The sequence below is a fragment of the Cherax quadricarinatus genome, chromosome 89, assembly GCF_038502225.1.
Source record: "Cherax quadricarinatus isolate ZL_2023a chromosome 89, ASM3850222v1, whole genome shotgun sequence".
Classification (NCBI taxonomy): Eukaryota; Metazoa; Arthropoda; class Malacostraca; order Decapoda; family Parastacidae; genus Cherax; species Cherax quadricarinatus.
Window position 1 is genome coordinate 1,620,845 of NC_091380.1, and position 2,542 is coordinate 1,623,386.

The window sequence follows — 2,542 nt, forward strand, 5'->3', positions numbered from 1 at the left end:
AAGTGGTCCGGGACCTTCTTCTGACTTAAATGTGTGATTTGTTATACTGTCTAGATAGGGAAGTATTTAAGGCGTTTAAAACAACACGTTTTCATTGGCTGTGACAAAGATTTCGTATTCAAGCTTTCTCTCTTGTTTTTATATACTCTTCTCTTTTTTTCCTGTCTTCTCTCCCTTCTCTTCTTTCTCTCTTTCTCTCTCCGTGTGGGGCGGAGCTCAGTATATCAAGTCAAGTGTGAACAATTCTGGCAGGTCTTGTTCAATAACCAGGAAATAGTATTTTAATGGTGAGTGAGTGAGTGAGTGAGAGAGTGAGAGAGTGAGTGAGTGAGAGAGTGAGTGAGAGAGTGAGAGAGTGAGTGAGAGAGTGAGAGAGTGAGTGAGAGAGAGACTTCATGTGTGTGTCATTGTCATAGCTTCCTCCTCAAATTCTTCAAGTCATGTGACGTCTCTTAAGGTTTGTATACTATCTACTACATGAGGGTCATTAAGGCTGCCTGTCATATATACACTGACATCAAGGATACTTGTATTCCTAAGACGGATTAAAATATGCTCTCGAAGGATATATACTGAGAGGTATATACCTCGGGGTGCATGTACGTTGAGAGATACACATCTGTAGGTACAGAAATTGAGAGACATACATCAGGGTGTATATAAACTGAGATACACACCTCTCGGTATATATACACTGAGGTATACACACTTCTTCGTGTATATACATTGAGCAGTACGCAACTCTGAAAATATATATTCTAGGTAAACACGTGTGTGTGTGTTTATGTGTGGAATAAGAGATCACATGTCCCGTGGTAGGTTTCTCGCCACACATGCCCACGGGGTCACCACACATGCCCACGGGGTCACCACACATACCCACGGGGTCAAAGCATGCCATTCGTTGTTATAAGCAACCAACCGTTTCTTTTGTTGTTGTTACCGTAAATTACAGAGGTATTTTGGGGATTTTTTTGAACCTAAGTTTTACTGTTACCTTATTACGCTTGCGATGAGAGAGAGAGAGAGAAATAGAGAGACCATTATAAATTACTGCAAATTAAACTACCATGGTTCTTGGAACACGTCATTAAGATTTGTTAACCTCCTTGATAACTGGTGAGAAAGTTGGTTGTTAGACTTTCTTCTGTTTAATTATTTTAAGTCTTTTCAGAGTGGCTATGTTCGGCTGATTCACTTTAATAAATAATTCATATGCAATAATCCATAGAAATAATTGTTATAAAAATCTCACGATTTCCTTAGAACAAGTTCAAGACGTGTTTTTCCATGGATGATTTAGACAGAATATATATACCAAAAGGTGTAATATATATATATATATATATATATATATATATATATATATATATATATATATATATATATATATATATATATATATATATATATATATATATACACTGAGAGGAGTACTGGGGATCGAACTGGTGTCCTTGTTGGGTAACCCCAGCACCAACTAAGCTAGCAGTTGGGTCTAACCACACAAAGATTTTTCACACACACACTGTGGCTTAGTTGGTGTAGTTGTGGATTCACAACCGTGGTGACACCGGTTCGACTCCCAGTACTCCTTGGACACTATGGCAATATTCTGAGTTCACTGTACCAGGATTACCTTCGTCTTGTTTTAAGTGCAAAGGGCCATCGACACACTGCCAACACTGTGTACTGTGACTGAGAAGTACAAACATGCACATACACACACACACGTTTGAAGAATTGTACCACTGCGATGTTCATCATGTTCATCATGGGGGCTGACTTACCCACTGAGTACCCATGATGATTTGAAGTCCGCTGGTTCACACCACTCGGACCAACGTCGAACTGACCTTTGCTGTCAAGAGTCGCGGCCTTATATACCTGCAGCCACAGCACCGCCTCCCTCCCCCGGGCTTTCCCTCACCTCCCCCGAGCCTCTTCCTGCCCACTTCTAAGTTGGTTACTTGGGTTTGAAGTCTATCTACTACACGAGGGTCATTAATGCTGCATGTCACCTTTACACCATCCGTCAAGAATACTTTAATACCTAAAATAGTGTATGTACCGGGAGACAAACACTCAGTATACACTGAGAGACACTATGTATACACTGAGAGACACTGTATACACTGAGAGACACTGTATACACTGAGAGACACTGTATACACTGAGAGACACTGTATACACTGAGAAACACTAAATGCACTGAGAGACACCGTATACACTGAGAGACACTGTATATACTGAGAGACACTATAAACACTGAGAGACACTATACACTGAGAAACACTAAATGCACTGAGAGACACTGTATACACTGAGAGACACTGTATACACTGAGAGACACTATAAACACTGAGAGACACTGTATACACTGAGAAACACTAAATGCACTGAGAGACACTGTATACACTGAGAGACACTATATACACTGAGAGGCACTATACACTGAGAGACACTATATGCACTGAGAGACACTGTATACACTGAGAGACACTGTATACACTGAGAGACACTATAAACACTGAGAGACACT

General features: G+C 40.4%; 1 protein-coding gene across 1 annotated transcript in view; it reads right to left on the reverse strand.

Moving 5' to 3' along the window:
* The window catches only part of LOC128697152 (sodium/potassium/calcium exchanger 1), a 23,944-nt gene extending 22,086 nt beyond the window's left edge, over positions 1-1,858 (reverse strand). Inside the window, exon 1 of the mRNA XM_070104067.1 lies at positions 1,791-1,858. Within this exon, the coding sequence (XP_069960168.1) occupies positions 1,791-1,805 (15 nt within the window). The 5' untranslated portion in view covers positions 1,806-1,858. The remainder of the gene's footprint in view (positions 1-1,790) is intronic.
* Positions 1,859-2,542: the final 684 nt, after the last annotated feature.